Here is a 17,783-nt window from a genome sequence, read left to right on the forward strand (position 1 = left end):
TTCAAAATTTTTGACTATCTGTTCAATTTTTCCCTAAATTCTATCTATCTATTCAATTTTTTTTCTATCTGTCGAAAATCTATGCCAACTTTTTTGTTTATTTATTGCAATCATCATCATCATCATCATCAACAACATCAATGCTTTTTCCAGATCTGTCTCATACATACACACTCGCAAATATACACACATACACTCACAGATCTATATACACTCAAGATATACATTCATACATACACACACTCAATGTTTTTTGAACCTATTTTGATGGCTAGAGAGAGAGAGGGGGGGAACAAATGAATAAACAAATGTGGTGTGTTTGAGAGAGGGAAGCCTCTCTGAAAGATTCAAAAGCTTTTCCAAGTTTAGGTATGGAACTACAGATCCAGCAGCGAGCGAGAGCGCGTGCTCGTGCACACATACATATATATATGTATCACCTGCTTAAGTTACATTTACACAACCCCCCAATCAAAAAAAGTCTTAAATCACATGTGATTGTTTACATGATTATCAATTGGCGGAAGACTCAAACAAATATCAACAACAGCCTATCAATAAGAGCGGAAATAGCCGAGTTTCTGGGCGAGGTGTTGACGAGCTTTGAGAGCAGCATCATTTATGGTGGAAGTGGAGTTAGGCATCATAGATCTGTAAAAAAGGTGGCCAGGTGCTGAGATAGAGAAGGCAAAAAACCACCGCACCGCACTTGCACATTCGGCAGATCCGGATCTATCACATAGAAATAGAGATGGTTCTGGCTCCGGAAGATCTGTCGCCGATCAAGCACCTAAAGGTTGGTGGTGTGGCGGAAGAGGAGGCTAACGGCCATTAATCACCGATGAAGAGAGAGAAGAGGAGAAGAGAGAGAATAAGTTCTGGGAATGGATTTGAACAGATCGAATGTAGAGAGAGAAGGAGAGGAGGGTGAAGAGAGGAAGAGAGGGAGAGAGAGAGAGAGAGAGAGAGAGAACGGGTTTGGGAATGGATTTCAACAGATTATTGTATAAAGTGACTCACAACAGGAAGAAGGGGTAATTTGGTCATTTTATTAAAACATGTCTTTATAGACAGAGTTATTTAACGAGTGGATTTATGAACCAAAAAAAATTAAAATTGGACTGTTGGACTGAGTACCCTATTAAAAACAAAATTAGATTTTTTTTTTTTTTTAAATCTTGTCCTATATCACATGTGGAGCATGGTATGATGTTTTTCTTTAAATTAAAACTGCCGCACCCAACAAATTCAAATGATGTAGTTGAAACTCAATTGCATGCTTTGATAGACCCAAACCTCTTCTAAGTAAATAAACAAATAAATATATTTTAAATCATTGCTATATTGTTTTTCCTTACAATTTATTTGATTATGCTGGATGAGTCGGGGGGCTTGGGACAGTTTACTTTCATCACATCTCACCATTTGCTAAAGTCTCTAAATATTTCGAGGAAAAGAAGAAAAAGAAAAGAACAATTTTAAAAAAATAAATCAGAACTTGAAAAGTAATTCATGTTCAGGATTGGAAAACGTGCTTTACTTATGCCAGTGTTATCTTGAAGTAATCTGGAACTTACTTTGTATACATGATTGTCATTGACAATTGATAAAGAAAATTCAGTTGGTTAGACTGATGACTAGTCTTTGATGAGTTAAGCAAACTCATGGAGATGATATTTGAGTTCGGGTAGGGTGAGAAAGCTCAATTATTGATGTCGTAATTCCTTCATCAACAGCTCTTATTTCTTCAGAAATGTAGTCATCTTCAATTGATTCTTTGACCATTCTGCGAGACCAGTTTTTAAGAATGTCTTCCATATGGTCTTCAAACATGCCTCTTTTAAACATGCTGCCCATCTACATTAAGCATGCAATAAAACGGGAAAGCAAATGTGTCAAACTTAATCCGAGAATAGTGCAAATAGATGTAATATGCTTTTCTTTTTCTTTTTTTAATACCTGAGTGACAAGAGCATACAAAGGTAAGGTGCTGTAACTGCAAAGCACTTGAACCATCACCCTGCCCAAGCAAGTGATGAAATGAGAAGATGATTACAAGATGAGAATGGGACACAATTGTTTAGGGTCTGTTTGGTTAGATGTATTTCAAATGAAGGGATTTGAGGTTGGATTTTATAAAAATATTGAAAAGTAGCTATTACAGGTGGATAGAAAAACTGGAAAAGATGTATCTTTTAGTAGCATCTTTGTAGCTAAAAGAGAATCCTTAGCATGATTTCAAACATCTACATTTGCATAGGTATTTCAAATCCATCATGATAAAGCTCTTTAATAAAATATGGAAATGCCAAATCCATGCATTTCAAATCCATAAATACAAACAGAGACTTAGTTTCATACATGCAGTGACACTAAAACAAAATGCAAAATTAAGATTCGGAATTAGTGGAGTACCCAATGATAAGTCTTGGGATGATGAAGCCCACTTTCTCCATGACGCATGAATGAAATCCATATGTGCTCTGGAGAGTAGATGATTAGTTAAAAACAGTGCTAAACAATATGCATTGCACATGTGAATCTGTATCACTGCAAACATGATAGAATAATCTGCTTACCAATATCCAAAAGAAGAAAGCAATTTCAAATGAATTCTGAAACAAAATGAAGTGAATCAAATAAAGAACAAGATGGGGGTTCCCAAACCAAAAATGTTCATCAGAAGGCTTCACTAATTGTGCTTCTAGGCCATCTGCCCTTTTCTCTACAGAATCTTCAGCTAAGCGGGAAATTATGTATTCCAGCTTAGTACCCACAAGAAGCAGAAGCTGCCATCACACTCAACTCGCATTAGTCTTACATCATTCTTTACAAAATGGGCACCAAATCACACTTAAAATGAAAACAATTCACTTACAATTAAGGGCAGAAAGGATAACCAAAAATATGAATGCCATCCTGCATTTTTAACCAATACTCGGGAAGAATTAGAAATCCATCATGAAATGAAATGGCGAATTGCACAACTAAGAAAGAGAAAAGGGTAAGTACCTTGAATATTAATTAGCAAAAAGATCACGACAAAAAGCCACAAGTACCAGCTGAAGTTGCAGATTGGTTAACAATGTTAGCATAAAATCATCTCATTCCTGTAATGTAGTGCAACGATTAAAATGTACAAGGTTTACCTTATGCCAACTATTCTTTTAAAATCAACTTGTAGTGTTCGCAACATGTACTTGTGAAAATCAAAAGTTTGGTGGGAAGGACAATGAGTCTACATGAAAGGCATTCACAATCAGTAACTAGTGATGCTTTTAACACAGCATATGAAATTAACTAATAGACAAGATGAATATCTAGTAATAACCAATGATGGGAACTATACCCGTATAAATCCTAATCGCAGTGCAACGTAGTCTGACTTTGTGACTGAGCCATAAAACTGTTTGAAGCATGACAGCTACGAACAAGTGTCAGAAGAAATGAAAAAACAAGTGTTAGAACTTGCATAAGAATAGCCATTGCATTGCTAAAACATGCATCTTGCTCGATTCTTCAAGAACGATCATGTTACATCGTTGTCCATGACTATTTTTTACAATACAAATAGAAGCTAATTAACAACAGGAAAGCTAAAAAGCAAAATTGATAATGCATGATTGTCAGTGCCAAACTCCCAATGTTGTGCAATAAAGTATATTTCAATCAAGTAATTAAAAGAACAATTAACTACATAAATGCTTAGGCTTGTTTAGTTTTAAAATAATAATAATAATAATAATAATAATAATAATAATAAAAGGACAAATTACAAATGCACCCCCTGAAGTTTTCGTATATTATACAACTGTCAAAGCCTACTTCTTCAGAGAAAAATAGACGAAAATTTACAATTATGATTTCAAACTAATCTTCAAAAGAAAGTGTGAATACCTTCTATATTCGTTATTTGCAATTATGTTAAATTGTTTGCACTTCCTAGTTGACAAATCCTTTAATCTTTTGAATATTATATTTAATTGTTTGTTTGCAGAGACCAAAGAGTTGTATTAATCACGACAGGATCACATCCTAAATAATTACATTGGCCATAGTGATGATTCCAATATTAAAGAATATTTTGTTCCTTAATAATGAGTTATGAACTAAGTCCACATCCAAACCAAACCAAACCAAGCCTTAAGTCCCATCAAATGGGGTCAGCTACATGAATCATTCTTCTCCATTCGACTCTATTCAAAGCCAAATATCGTTAGTCAAATTAAGGAGATTCATATTTTTATTTACTACACTAACCCACGTCAATTTAGGTCTACCCCTTCCTCTAACACTTCCATCTACCATCACCATATCGTATCTCTTCACTATTACCTCTGTTAGTCTCCGTTATATATGACCGAACCATCTCAATCTATTTTCCCTCAACTTATCTTCAATCGGTACTATTCCTACCCATTCTCGAATTTACTCATTTCTAACTCTATCTTTTCTAGTCTTGCCACACATCCACCTAAACATCCTCATCTCAGCAACACTCATCTTATCTACATATTGTTTCTTAGTTGTTCAACATTCCGTCCCATACAACATCGTTGGTCTTATAGCCATTTCATAGAACTTCCCTTTCAGTCTAGTGGGTTCTTGTTTATCAAACAGTACCCTAGAAGCACTCTTCCACTTAAGCCACCCCGCCTTAATTCTATGGACCACATCCGCTCCAATCTCCCCAACCGTTGTAATAATCAATCATAAATAATGAAAATGTTCACTCTTAGGTAATGCTTGGTCCTCAATCTTCACCTCTTCTTTGCTTCCATTATTATTGTTACTAAAATTACACTCCGCATATTCTATCTTAGTTCTGCTTATCCTAAATCCTTTAGATTCAAGTGTTTCTCTCCACATCTCTTTGTCTTAAATGTGAAAGTTTAAAACTATTTCACATATACAAATGAATGATTTAGCACATTTAAGTTGTACAAGATAGACTTCTAGCTGATTTGTAAATTCTAGCTGATTGGTTTGCAGAAGCTAGAATGAATTCAAAAATTTATTACAAAAAATTTGAGTACTGTTGTTGAGCATCCATAGATAAGCGAACTCACCATCCCACTTATGACAACTGACCTTCTCCAATATCCATCTGCACGATGCTTGAAAATTTGATGATGGCGTGCATGACTGTGAACTACACAGGATTGATTTCATATAACTAAGTCAAAGAAACCAAAATGAAACTGCAGCCCCCCATTTCTATAACACATGCATGAAAATTTGAAACTCATGGTTTACCAGAGCGTGGCATGGATATTTCACTCCTAATTGAATCCTCCCAGCGCTTCCACTGACGTATCTGTGGGAGATATGAATAAATGAGTTGTTAGGTTGATGTAAGACTAGTTTGATTCTTCACTGCAGCAACGTATACACAACTTTGAAAAGAACTAAAAAAAAAAAGAAAAAGAAAAAGAAAACTGAAGCTCAGATATATGCAACAAATTGGCCTCGACAAAAATGCTTGTAATTGTGTACTTGTTGGCTTATTATCATACAAATCTTAATGGAAGGAATGTGAATTTAGTTAATTCCATAAAATTGAAGGAAATATATATATATATATATATATATATATATATATATTTTGTAGAAACCATATATACTCATATATCTGTACAATAAGGCATGAAGTTGGAGTACAAAATACATTACCTTTGCACCTCCAAGAATCATGGTAGTCGCACAAAAGATGACATGAACAACTGCCAATACGAAGATGAAAATGTGCAGCTGGTGTAATGCTTCTAACGATAACAGAGGAACCTTTCCCTGAGTACAGGAAGGAACAAATTATAACCAGTAGTAGCTGTAAGAGATCATAGTTATATTTATATATAAATAAATGTTTGTTTGTGATGAAATACACTAGTTTCAATGTGTCAAAAAACCACAAGTATTCTCCTACTTTGTACCTACCAACCTATTGAATTTTCTCTTTTATTCTGGAAGCTGTCCAGGCAGCGAGTTACTTATTGTAAGTGCATATTATGAATTTATGACTATGCTGTCTAAAAATCAATCTCTCTTAATGAAATTTTGAAGAAATTTAATGTATAAAGAGAAATAGAGAATGTATTATTGATTGATTTATATTGATATCTATTACAATGATTCATGATTCCTATATATAGAAGAGGGTGAGTGTGTAGTAGGTAAGGAGTAGGTGAAGTGGAGGTGGTAGTGGTGTAGTGGGTTAGGTTTAGTGGAGTAGGTGAGGTGGTAGTGGTGTAGTGGGTTAGGTTTAGTGGAGTAGGTTTAAGTGGGTGAAGTAGGTGGAGAGTAGGTGGATTTTAACAGCCCCCGCAAACTCAAGGGGGATAGGAACTAACCAACTTGAGTTTGGAGAGAGTAACAAAACAAGAAAATACATAAAAATAAAAGAGGATAAGAGACACTGTATGGTCGTATCAGACCATTGGTAAAGACACTGGATGGTGGTGTCATAACGTTGTAGAGGACACTGTATGGGGGTGTCATAACCATGTAGAGGACACTGTATGGTGGTGTCATAACGGTGTAGAGGACACTGGATGGCGGTGTCAGACCGATGTAGAAGACAGTTTATGGGGTCATGTCGGACCGATGTAGAAGACAGTTTACGGGGTCATGTCGGACCGTTGTAACAGACACTGTTGTGACAATTGTTGTGACAGTTTACGGAGTCTTGCTGGACCCTTGTAGAAACTAACCGGAATCAATGTCGGGACAGTTTACTGAGTCTTGTCGGACCCTTGAAGGAGCTAACCGGAATCAATGTCGGGACAGTTTACAGAGTCTTGTCGGACCCATAAAGGAGCTAACCGGAATCAATGTCGGGACAGTTTACAGAGTCTTGTCGGACCCTTAAAAAGTCGCACCCTCAAAAGGTGTGCCCAATCTTTCAAAAGGCGTGCCATCAAAAGGCGTGCCCAATCCATAAAAAGACGTGCCATCAAAAGTTGCGCCCTCAAAAGGCGCGCCCACTTCATCAAAAGTCGTGCCCGACAGAAAGCGTCGAGCCATCAAAAGGTGAGCCGGAGACGCGGCGAGGCACGTGAGCGACAGAGCGGCGTGTCGGCCGTGTCGTCAGTGTCAATATAAACCAATGCGGAGGCGGGGGAAACCAAACCAGACTGAAACCTCTGAACTTGTTATTCTGAAACAATCTGTAAATACTCTGTATCCAACCCTTCTCGGAAACACTCAGCAACCCAAAAAACATGGCCTCTTCTTCCCGTTCAGCTACCCAGAATATGGCCTCTTCATCCCGTGGTTTACTCACTCTCTTTCCCGACCTCAATGAGTCAACAAGAGAGAGAACTGGTGCGGTGGCCAGTGAACCTCAACCAAACACCTCTGTGTTTGCTCCGTTGAACTTTCCGATGCGGTCGGTGGAGCAAAAAATGGCGGTGCAAACTGATATTGAGGCCAATCAGTATACTCTGAAGTCATGTGTGGAAACCATGACTGCGGTCACAAACTTGTCGCACCGGCTGCAGAGCAGGACAAATGAGGTGCAACAGTTGAACGCCCAACTGGCTCTGCTCCAGCGCATGTATAAGGATGCGCGAGCAGAGATGAGTGTCCTAAAGGCGGAAAATAAGGAGCTGAAGCGGAAGGCCACCGTGATGTTCCGATTTGGAGGGCCGCCATATGCTGCAGTGGAGGAGCAGGGAGTAGTGATCGTGCCCAGTGGAGTGGGAAACACGGAGGCAACACCGTCAAGGACCGCCCAGGACGGAGGCAAGAAGAAAAGACCGGCGGAATAGGCGAAAAAGTGAGGTCGGTGGGTGGCCGTCTGCAGAAAAGAAAACAAATCTTGTGGTGTTGTGGTTTGTGTTGTTGTGGTTGTTTTTTTTTTTTTTTTTTTTTTTTTTTGTTAAAATTGTGATCGGGGTTGATCCCTGAGATGAATAAAAGATGGTTTGGTGTGCAAAGCTATATGGTATGAATGGAATTTGAAAAAGATTAAAAAATAATGTGAAAGAAAAATAAAGAAAGAAATAATAAAAATATATTTGAAATCAAAATGAAAGATGGGGGAAATAAGGAAAGTGGTTTGGAGAAAATAAATAAAAATAATGGATTTTGAAATCAAACGGAGGAGAGAGAGGGGACAAGCCCATGTGAGAGAAAGAGGGGAAAAATGATAGCCGATGCACCCAAAAATAATCTAGCTACTATCCACAGGCGCTTAGGGGAAGGAAATGGTAGCAAGAGACGGCCAACACCATATATGGCTATAGCAAAGAAATGGAGTATCAAGCTCAATGGGCTAGGATTTAGACCAGAGAGTAAAGCCACTGGTCCTGTTGAACACACACCTCCAAGGCTCAAATAATCAAAACATGCTTCACGTATTTCCTTCCTTGCTTGATCAGGAGATGCACAAAACACCTTATACAGGGCTCCAGTCATTCCTCCACCAGTTAAAGGATGACGCATGTTGAAAGCATCACCTATTAATAGTGCTCCAGGAGTAGGGTAAGGAGCAGCTGGCATACTTCTATTGGGCATTGTTCTAATACTTCCCTTATCAATTGCAGCTATAAATGAATCATGCAGCTCAGGTGGAACCTGGGGAGCCACCAGAGGGAAGCAAAGCCGAAGGCTGCTGCAAAGCCGAAGGCTGTAAAAGCGAAAAAGGAAAAGAAGGCTCCGGCTAAGACAAAAGCTGCTGCGCCAAAAGCTAAAGCCGCTGTGAAGCCCAAGCCAGCGGCAAAGGCCAAGCCAGCTGCGAAGCCAAAAGCTGCTGTGAAACCGAAGGCTGCCGTGAAGCTGAAAGCTGCAGTGAAGCTCAAGGCTGTGGCGAAGCCCAAACCAAAGCCGAAGGCGAAGGATCCTAACAAGAGGCAAATGAGCATGGAGGAGAAGCATAGATTGAGTGTTGGGTTGCAGAGTTTGCCCCAGGAAAAGATGCCACAGTTAGTGCAGATTATGAAGAAGAGGAATTCACATTGGCCTCAAGAGAGAGGATTTAGGCAGTGATGGGAAGGTATGTGTAGAAAATAAGCAGAATAGGTTGAGGTCCGGCGGGCGGCCAAGGCGAGGTTGCCGCCCGCCGGTGAAACGAAAAATACTAAGTGCTTAACCTTGCTCTGATACCATGTAGAAATTTAATGTATAAAGAGAAATAGAGAATTGTATTATTGATTGATTTATATTGATATCTATTACAATGATTCATGATTCCTATATATAGAAGAGGGTGAGTGTGTAGTAGGTAAGGAGTAGGTGAAGTGGAGGTGGTAGTGGTGTAGTGGGTTAGGTTTAGTGGAGTAGGTGAGGTGGTAGTGGTGTAGTGGGTTAGGTTTAGTGGAGTAGGTTTAAGTGGGTGAAGTAGGTGGAGAGTAGGTGGATTTTAACAAATTTATTTCTTAGGAACAAATTATCATGTTTCTCTTAGAGAATGGAGTCACAAAATGAGGGAAATGCCTTATGAATCATGATCCTAAGAAAATTGCCCCAGCTTCTTGTTCCTTTTTTTCTTTTTTTTCCTTTTTTTTTTTTTTTCTGTTTGTGTACATCTCTAGATTTGGTAATAGAGTGGGGGTGCATTTGATAAATTTCTTTCAATTCCATTATTCACAAATATTAAACACAAATTAAAAAGGACCCCACAACATTGATTTGATATTATACATACATTACACATGCAAACCAGGTCTACTAATTAGGCTTTAAATATTGCATGTTATGAGATAATGAGAGAAAACTACTAATTCAATCACCTCCTAGTGAAAATGGATGAATCAAATAAATCTTAGGGAGATACCTTGCGGGTACATTGGCTGTAACCAGTCTCTGTGAACAAAAGCCGCCGTCCATTTGTCATAGTTTGCTGAAAATATTGTTCATGGTTATTCCCAGAGCTACTTGAGGCAGCAGTTTCCAACTTGCATGGAAGCATGTAAGATGCAAGATGAGCAGGGATGCATATGCGGCTTATTGGACCTTGGGAGACCGTTAAAAGAAGGGAAATAAATCCCAAAAGCATCAATTCTGGTAAAAAAGAAAAGAAAGGGAAAAAAAAGTCAGGGAATAAAAAATGTTTACTGCATAGAAGGACAATTAGAAATTATTTGGATATATGGAACATGCTAATTTTCTTGGGATCTATTTGCAATTACCCATTCAAGTGCTTTAATCTATTTTTTGAAGCTTCATTCAACTACATCTAAGAATATAAAAATTCAACTAAAAGTTTTTTTTTTTTTTTTTAAATCATATTAATGTAAATTGTCATCTCATATAACAGATGACATGGTTTCAAATCCTTTTGTTTAGGATTAAAAGAGAAAAGATAAACATTGTAAAGAGAGAAGAAATGAAGAAGTATCAATTACAAACCTTCTTTTATTTTTTGCAAGGCCTCAAATAATGCATCTTGTTCCTTATGCTTCAAGTACTGGATACCAAGCCAAATCAAGACATAAATATTAAGCAATTGGTCACTTCCATAATATTCTTAAAGAAATTGATCACTAAATTTAATCTACTAAAAAAAATCTAGTCAGAGGAGAATAGATAATATGCAATGACTATCTATAAACCATGGATGGGGGGAGCACAAAAAATAGTTAATCCAGCTAAAATTTGAGATAAAACTTAGATAACCAAATCAAACCAAGCTTGTGTCCCAATCAGGTGGGTCGCCATTCCCCACTGTCAAGATTATGTGCTCAGTTAAAATAAATAAATGGGCAAATTATACAAATGGTCCCTATAATTTGACTCTGGTGTCAATTTGGTCCTTATAGTTCCAATTGTATCAATTTTGTCTTTGAATTTTTCACATTATGTTAATTTAGTCTAGTTAAAACATTGGTTAAAAATTGGACAAAAATCAAGGGAAAAATAGTCCATTCAAAAGGGATTGAACCATTTCAAATCAGAATGGACTATTTTGCTCCTTTTAGTTAGATTTCTAAAGAGACTTTATCAATTAGACTAAATTGATACAATATGAAAAATTAACACTCCATTTGGATTGGGGGTGAGATAAGAAATAAATAATTATGTTTTCTCTCTCACTATCATGTTTGGATAATTAAAAAAAAAAAGTACGTGAAATATGGATATGGAGTGTTTCTCAAAAAATCTCACCAATTATGGTGAGCAATAAAATATATAAAATAAGAGAGTTTTCTTTCTTGACATTTCTCATAATTTCTCACCTAACAACCAAACATGAGAAAATAGTGCCCTTTCTCTTTCATTTCTTTGTTATTTCTCACCAACTCACTCGACCCAAATGGGCTGCCAATTGATGCAATTAGAAAAACAAGGACAAAATTGATACAAGAGACAAATTACAGGACTACGGGTATAATAATAACAATAATAATAATTAGCCCCTAAACAAGTTGAAAACCAAAACCTTGATTGAGAGTTGAATAAATTACTTTATGAATGAAAATTTGGATGAATAAGATATGAGTTTTGGAATGGAAAGTAGTGTGTGTGTGTGTGTGTGTGTGTGTGTGATTATTACCTTTCCAAGGCGGTGAAGAGCGCGCTCGGCAAGGAGAGAGATGAGGACAATGGCAGTGCAAACACCCGCGACTATCCACGTCGGAGTATACACCAGAGACCTCGATGACTCTGCCGCCATTTCTCGAACACCTTCAATGCACTATCAACAACTGTGTATATAATATAATGCTCTACGAAATGAAGATTGGAGAGAAGCTGAAACGAATATATATGTATATATACAGAGAGAGAGAGAGAGAGTTTGGCATTGTAATCCATAGCATATGTGGGAAAGAGAGAGCAGAGGAAAAGAATATGAAGCAGTAAAAGTAAAGCAAGAAAAACAAGGGCGACAAGGAACGAACAACGTTTGTTTCATGCATGGGATGGGATGGTACCTCTAAATTTCTTTTTAAATTCTTTTACCAAATAATAGTTGAAAATATAAATTATGGTTTTGTAGTTCTGATTATTATATTTCCTTTCAAATTTATAATAAATAATTCTTTGTATTTATAAATTATTTAGTTAATTAACAATTTTAATGATCTCATAAATATATTTTAATTTATAATTTTGATAATGTTATTGTTATGTAGGAGAATAGTTATGATTTTATTTTATTTTATTGGTAATCTGTTAAATACAAAATTCTAATAAAAAAATATTTATAATTTCCATAACATATTTTAAGTAAACCTCCAAGCATATATTTATAATTCATCTTCTTCTATTTTTAATTGTGCTTAAAAATCAATAAGCCAATTGGGTTTGGTTTTCAAAAAGTTCGGTTAGAAATTGGGTGCCCATGTGGCATGACCTTTTGAACTTGAACTTTTTGAACCTTATCTATGTAAGTTTGAATTTGAATTCAAAACTTATTTGGATAACCATTCAGGATATCTATATCTATCATATCAATCGATATGGATATATGGATAGATAGATATTGGTGGTTATATATCTTATATATTTTAGATAATATATTGATATATCAGATACGTTATGTCATTTTTGTTGGGAAAAACTACTCACATTACATCATTTCACATTGCATATCGCAAAATTATGAGATGAACAAAACAAACCTTCAATCCCAGGAAAAAAAAATGCTGAATAAAATACAGATAAAATATAAAATGGTTAAAGAAAGCAAACCGAAGCCTGTGTGATACCACAGTCTTCTTAAAATAGATTCGCTGCCTCACCGTTGGGTGCTGGAGGCACGCCGGCGTCTACTTCCTAGGATACGACGGTTTTTACCATCTACAACAGAAGCACCTTCTGATTAGCTTAGCGAACGGACTATGGCAGCACTCTCTCTCAGGAAGAAAATTATCGGAGAAGTAGACTGACAGTGTATGGATGTCAAGGAAAAATTCTATATCTCTTTTCAAGGAATAGGGTCTCCTTTTATACACCATGGGGAAGAGGTGAGGAGCCTCTAGCCATCAAGGCTTCAAGAGATGGTAGCAGAAGATACTGTTTTATTTGACTACTCTAAGCCTTGCGAGATTTCTGAGTGAAGATGTACCAGCCGTAGAGGAGAATGAGCAAGATAAACAAAAGCTCATGGCTCTGGACGCTTGGAAACAAGCAGACTTCTTATGCCGGAATTACATTCTGAACGGCTTGGCGGATTCGCTTTTCAACGTGTTCTATGCCAAGAAATCGGCTAAGGAGTTGTGGGATGCCTTGGACAAAAAGTACAAGACTGAGGATGCTAGGGTAAAGAAATTTATCATCGGCCGGTTCCTGGACTTCAAGATGGTGGACTATAAAACTGCCCTGAGTCAAGTCCAAGAGTTCCAAGTGATTCTGCACGAGATACATGCAGAAGGGATGGTCCTAAGTGAGTCATTCCAGGCAGCTGCTTTGATTGAGAAACTGCCTAACGGCTGGAAAGACTTCAAGAACTACTTGAAGCACAAACGAAAGGAGATGACAGTCGAAGAGCTCGTTGTCAGGCTCCGGATTGAAGAGGACAACAGGAAGAAAGAAGGGAGTACCTCCACTGTCAAAGCCAACATGGTTGAGCATGACGAGTCCTCGGGGGCGAGGAAAAAACCACCGACAGGCAAAAGCTCAAAGTTGGGGGCTAGAGGAGGAATCTCCAAAAGGCCAGCCTACAAGCCAAAGGAGCCTACTTTTAGGTTCGATGGCAAATGCTTCAACTGTGGAAGTGACGGGCATCGGGCAGTTGATTGTCTGAAGAAGAAGCCCTACAGGAAAAACCCTTCCCAACACAAAAACCGGGCACATATGGCTGAAATGAAGGAATTGTCACACGATGTGGACGACATGCATCTGTCAGCCGTCGTGTCAGAAGTGAACATGGTGGGATCAAACCCGAGGGAGTGGTGGGTGGACACTGGGGCCACTCGCCATATTTGTGCAGAGAAGAGAATGTTCACAACTTTCGAACCGATTTCAAACGGGGAGAAGTTGTTTATGGAAAACTCTGCAACCTCAGCTGTTGAGGGTAAAGGCAAGATGATCCTGAAGATGACTTCAGGAAAAGAACTGACTTTGAACGATGTCCTTTTTGTGCCAGACATTCGTAAGAACCTTGTCTCGGGGTCTCTCCTAAGCAAGCATGGCTTCCGCATGGTGTTTGAATCAGACAAGGTCGTGTTGACCAAAGGCGGGGTCTATGTGGAGAAGGGATATATGTCAGGTGGTATGTTTAAATTGAATGTAATGACACTTATTCCTAAGATTAATGAGAAAGCTTCTTCTGCTTATATGCTTGAGTCCCCTAATTTATGGCATGGTAGATTGGGTCATGTAAATTTTGACTCTTTACGTAGATTAATCAAGTTAGATCACACACCATCTTTCAAGATTAATCCACAACACAAGTGTGAAACTTGTGTAGAAGCAAAATTGACAAGGTCTTCTTTTCATTCTATTGAAAAAAGTACCCAGCCTTTGGGTTTAGTGCATAGTGATGTGTGTGACTTGAAAGTTGTACAATCACGTGGTGGCAACAAGTACTTCATCACTTTTGTTGATGATTGCACTAAATACTGTTATGTGTATTTGCTTAAAAGCAAAGACGAGGCTATTGATAAATTTATTCTTTTTAAGGATGAAGTTGAGAATCAATTAAGCCGGAAAATCAAGGTATTGAAAAGTGATCGTGGTGGTGAGTATGAATTCCCGTTTGCCGAGACTTGTGCTCAATTTGGGATTATTCACCAAACCACAGCACTTTATTCGCCTCAGTCAAATGATGTTGCTGAGCGGAAGAACAGGACGCTGAAAGAGATGATGAATGCAATGTTGATAAGTTCTGGGTTGCCACAGAACTTATGGGGGGAAGCAATTCTCTCTGTGAATTATATTCTTAATAGAATACCACGGAAGAAAGTGGACAAGACTCCATATGAGTTGTGGAAAGGTCACAAGCCTTCATATAAATACCTACGAATGTGCGGGTGTCTTGCAAAAGTGGCGGTACCTACACCCAAGCGGGTTAGGATAGGTCCGAAAATCGTGGACTGTATTTTCATTGGTTATGCACAAAATAGTAGTGCATATAGATTTCTTGTGCACAAGTCTGATATTTCAGATATACACAAGAATACTATCATAGAATCTAGAAGTGCATCTTTCTTTGAAGATGTATTTCCGTGTCGTCCCCAAGACAGGGTTCCGAGTTCCATGAAAGAAATAGATAATCACAAAGACGATCACATAGATGATCACATGGATGATCAAACAGCTGATCAAATAACTGATCAAATAGATGATCAAGCTGATGAAGTAGATGAGCCAAGAAGGAGTAAAAGGGCTAGAACCACAAAGTCTTTTGGTCCAGACTTCTTGACTTATATGTTAGAGGGAGAACCTCGAACGTTCCATGAAGCTGTGACTTTACCTGAAAGTCCTTTATGGAAAGAAGCAATTAAGAGTGAGATTGACTCCATCTTACAGAACCATACTTGGGAGTTGGTTGATCTACCCCCAGGCAGTAAGGCCTTGGGGAGCAAGTGGATCTTTCGAAGAAAGATGAAAGCGGATGGGTCAATTGACAAATATAAAGCTCGGCTAGTTATCAAAGGATACAGACAGCGAGAAAGCCTGGATTACTTTGATACGTATTCATCTGTGGCAAGGATTACATCCATTTGCATGGTGATTGCAATAGCAGCTTTACGTGGTTTAAAAATACGTCAGATGGATGTAAAGACAGCTTTCTTAAATGGAGATTTAGATGAAGAAATCTACATAGAGCAACCCGAGGGGTTTTCAGCTCCAGGAAAAAGTAAGAAAGTCTGTAAGCTTGTCAAGTCATTGTATGGTTTGAAGCAAGCTCCCAAACAATGGCATGAGAAGTTTGACAATGCTATGTTGTCAAATGGGTTTCGAATCAATGAGTGTGATAAGTGCGCATATGTTAAAGATACTGACAAAGGTTATGTCATTTTGTGTCTATACGTTGATGACATACTCATTGTTGGTAGCAATGATGAAATGATTACAGCTACCAAAAGATTGTTAAACTCTAAGTTTGACATGAAGGATATGGGCCTTGCAGATGTCATTCTGGGTGTTAAGATCACCAGAACATTTGGTGGTATTGTACTTTCTCAAGCTCATTATGTTAATAAGATACTTGAGAAATTTGGAAAGTCAGATACAAGTATGTTTAGGACACCGGTAGACTTAAGTCTATATTTGACCAAGAATAATGGTGAGAGTGTCTCTCAACTAGAATATTCTCGGGTCATTGGGAGTTTGATGTATCTGATGAGTTGTACAAGGCCGGATATCGCCTACGCTGTTAGTAGGCTGAGTAGATACACGAGTAATCCTAATGCTACTCATTGGAAGGGCATTATGCGGATGTTGGGGTATATCCGTTACACCCTGGATTATGGACTGCATTATACTAGATACCCAGCGGTACTAGAAGGGTATAGTGACGAAAATTGGATATCTGATATAAAAGATTCCAAATCCACTAGTGGTTATGTGTTTACCCTCGGAGGGGCAGCCGTGTCTTGGAAATCTGCCAAGTAAACGTGTATCTCGAGATCAACGATGGAATCTGAGTTTATTGCTTTAGATAAAGCAACTGAAGAAGTTGAATGGCTTCGCCAGTTTGTTGAGGATATTCCACGTTGGCCGAAACCTATGCCAGATATCAGTATTCATTGCGATAGCCAATCAGCGATTGGTCGGGCACAGAGTAATATGTATAATGGAAAGTCTAGACATATCCGTCGTAGACATAATTCCATACGACAACTACTCTCAAATGGAGTTGTCTCTCTAGACTATGTCAAGTCTAAGGACAACATTGCGGATCCGCTAACCAAAGGGTTAACTCGAGAGTTAGTAGAAAAGTCGTCAAAAGGAATGGGGTTAAGGCCTTTAGTAAAGGTTATCAGAACGGAAAACCCAACCTAGTTGACTGGAGATCCCAAGATCTAGGTTCAAAGGGACAACCTAACTTCGTGTAACGGGTGAGTCACTGAAGAGGTAAATCCTCTTGCCCATTCATTTATACAGTGATGCCCTGTGGGGTAGAAGGTTAAGCTAATGCTTTTAATGACCTTAGTGATGTGGTATAATGAAATACCGTATCTAGGTCACCTATGTGAGTGCGAAGTGGGGCCGCTTCTTTAAGAATTGCCAAGGCCAAATTCTTTAAAAACACTCACAGAACCAAGCTAGTGTTCCAGGGCCATACCGGACACACCAGTGAGAACAAGAACATTGGTTGGACTAACTCCTGTGTGAGGTCTATTGTCTCGGTTTACATAAACGGCAGAACAGTTCAAGACATCACGTTCACTGGTCAGCCAGTAAATCCGATAGGCTTTCACTACAAAAGGTTCAAGGCCAACAGCTACCTTTTCTAATGCAGGGTTAGTCTAGGTGCTCTCTCTCTTTCCGAGTCTTTGTTGATAAACGTTGAGCGTTTGCTGTATTCGGTCAATTTTTATTCATGTGGGGGATTGTTGGAGAAAAATGATTGAATAAAAAATTGCCTCATAAATGTGCATATAACTCACACATTTAAGGCTCATCAGTTTTACAAAATTGATTGGGCAGTTTTGCTAGCACTAGTTGCCAGCCTTGATGGCTAGAGGCTCCTCCCCTCTCCCCGATGGTGTATAAAAGGAGGCCCTATTCCTTGAAAAGAGATATAGAATTTTTCCTTGACATCCATACACTGTCAGTCTACTTCTCCTATAATTTTCTTCCTGAGAGAGAGTGTTGCCGTTGTCCGTTCGTTAAGCTAATCAGAAGGTGCTTCTGTTGTAGCTGGTAAAAACCGTCGTATCCTGGGAAGT

At 38.3% G+C, this 17,783-nt stretch overlaps 1 protein-coding gene across 1 annotated transcript; it reads right to left on the reverse strand.

Annotated features, from left to right (window-relative positions):
- Positions 1–1,476: 1,476 nt before the first annotated feature.
- Positions 1,477–11,858, reverse strand: MLO13 (Seven transmembrane MLO family protein). The gene is made up of 14 exons (XM_028264775.2): positions 11,495–11,858; positions 10,351–10,408; positions 9,776–10,002; positions 5,674–5,790; positions 5,257–5,317; positions 5,070–5,152; positions 3,350–3,424; positions 3,150–3,238; positions 3,013–3,062; positions 2,879–2,919; positions 2,580–2,789; positions 2,416–2,483; positions 1,960–2,020; positions 1,477–1,857 (listed from the first exon to the last, which is right to left on the reverse strand). Exons 1-14 carry the CDS (start codon positions 11,612–11,614, stop codon positions 1,663–1,665), a joined length of 1,455 nt encoding a protein of 484 aa, XP_028120576.2. The 5' UTR covers positions 11,615–11,858; the 3' UTR covers positions 1,477–1,662.
- Positions 11,859–17,783: the final 5,925 nt, after the last annotated feature.

Source organism: Camellia sinensis, chromosome 2 (genome assembly GCF_055761805.1).
Source record: "Camellia sinensis isolate YWXY chromosome 2, ASM5576180v1, whole genome shotgun sequence".
Classification (NCBI taxonomy): domain Eukaryota; kingdom Viridiplantae; phylum Streptophyta; class Magnoliopsida; order Ericales; family Theaceae; genus Camellia; species Camellia sinensis.